This window comes from Trichechus manatus, unplaced genomic scaffold (assembly GCF_000243295.1).
Source record: "Trichechus manatus latirostris isolate Lorelei unplaced genomic scaffold, TriManLat1.0 scaffold00255, whole genome shotgun sequence".
NCBI lineage: Eukaryota > Metazoa > Chordata > Mammalia > Sirenia > Trichechidae > Trichechus > Trichechus manatus.
Genome location: NW_004444191.1, coordinates 98,426 through 99,387, shown reverse-complemented (window position 1 = coordinate 99,387; position 962 = coordinate 98,426). Strand labels below are relative to the sequence as shown.

Genomic DNA, 962 nt, shown 5'->3' with positions numbered 1-962 from the left:
AGATATTGATTGAACCAATTCCCAGCATCTGCCATAGGCCCTTTACAGAATTTGTGTGGATACCCAGTATGTAACCTTGGTCTTTTGTACTTTGGGCTTGTAAATTTATGCCTAAGAGATGGACACACCATTGGGTAGACTGGAGTTAGAGTGCCCAGCAGGAACTTTTTGGTCTCTCCAGTTATATGACAGCCTGCTTCAGGTCAGGCGATCCTCTGGCTTCTTGATTTCTGCACTTTTATTTTTCCACTTATGTTTAATTAATGTATTCATTCACCAAACATCGGGAATACAAAATATAAAAGTAGGATCATTGCCCTCGAGGAGAAAGATATCGGCATGCCAACAGCAGTTGGACATGATTGCCATCTGGGAGGTGGGGGAGCTTGCACAGAGGCAAGGGGATAGGCCAGGACAGAGAATGTGGGGGGATGGTTCTAACAGGAGGTGGCTTTAGAGCTGAGTGGGGGATGGGGGGTGCTTCCCACAGGAGGTGGCTTTAGAGCTGAGCGTGTGTTGGGGATACTTCCCACAGGAGGTGGCTTTAGAGCTAAGTGGGGGAGTGCTTCCCACAGGAGGTGGTTTTAGAGCTGAGTATGTATGGGGGATACTTCCCACAGGAGGTGGCTTTAGAGCTGAGTGGGGGGATGCTTCCCACAGGAGGTGGCTTTAGAGTTGAGTGCGTGTGGGGGGTACTTCCGACAGGAGGTGGCTTTAGAGCTGAGGGGGGCGGTTACTTCTGACAGGAGGCAGCTTTAGAGCTGAGTGTGTGTGTGGGATACTTCCCACAGGAGATAGCTTTAGAGCTGAGCGGAGCGGGGGGGTGGGGACTTCCCACAGGAGGTGGGTTTAGAGGTGAGTGTGTGGGGGATACTTCCCACAGGAGGTAGCTTTAGAGCTGAGTGTGTGTGTAGGGGTGAATAGGGGAGTGGGGAGAGGAGAGCAGCACAATGTGCAGAGGA

At 51.2% G+C, this 962-nt stretch overlaps 1 protein-coding gene across 1 annotated transcript in view; it reads left to right on the top strand.

Moving 5' to 3' along the window:
* Nucleotides 1-962, top strand: part of CCDC93 (coiled-coil domain containing 93) — a 103,268-nt gene that overhangs the window by 53,740 nt on the left and 48,566 nt on the right. The window contains exon 10 of the mRNA XM_023724685.1: nucleotides 182-202. Coding sequence (XP_023580453.1) covers nucleotides 182-202 — 21 coding nt within the window. The remainder of the gene's footprint in view (nucleotides 1-181; nucleotides 203-962) is intronic.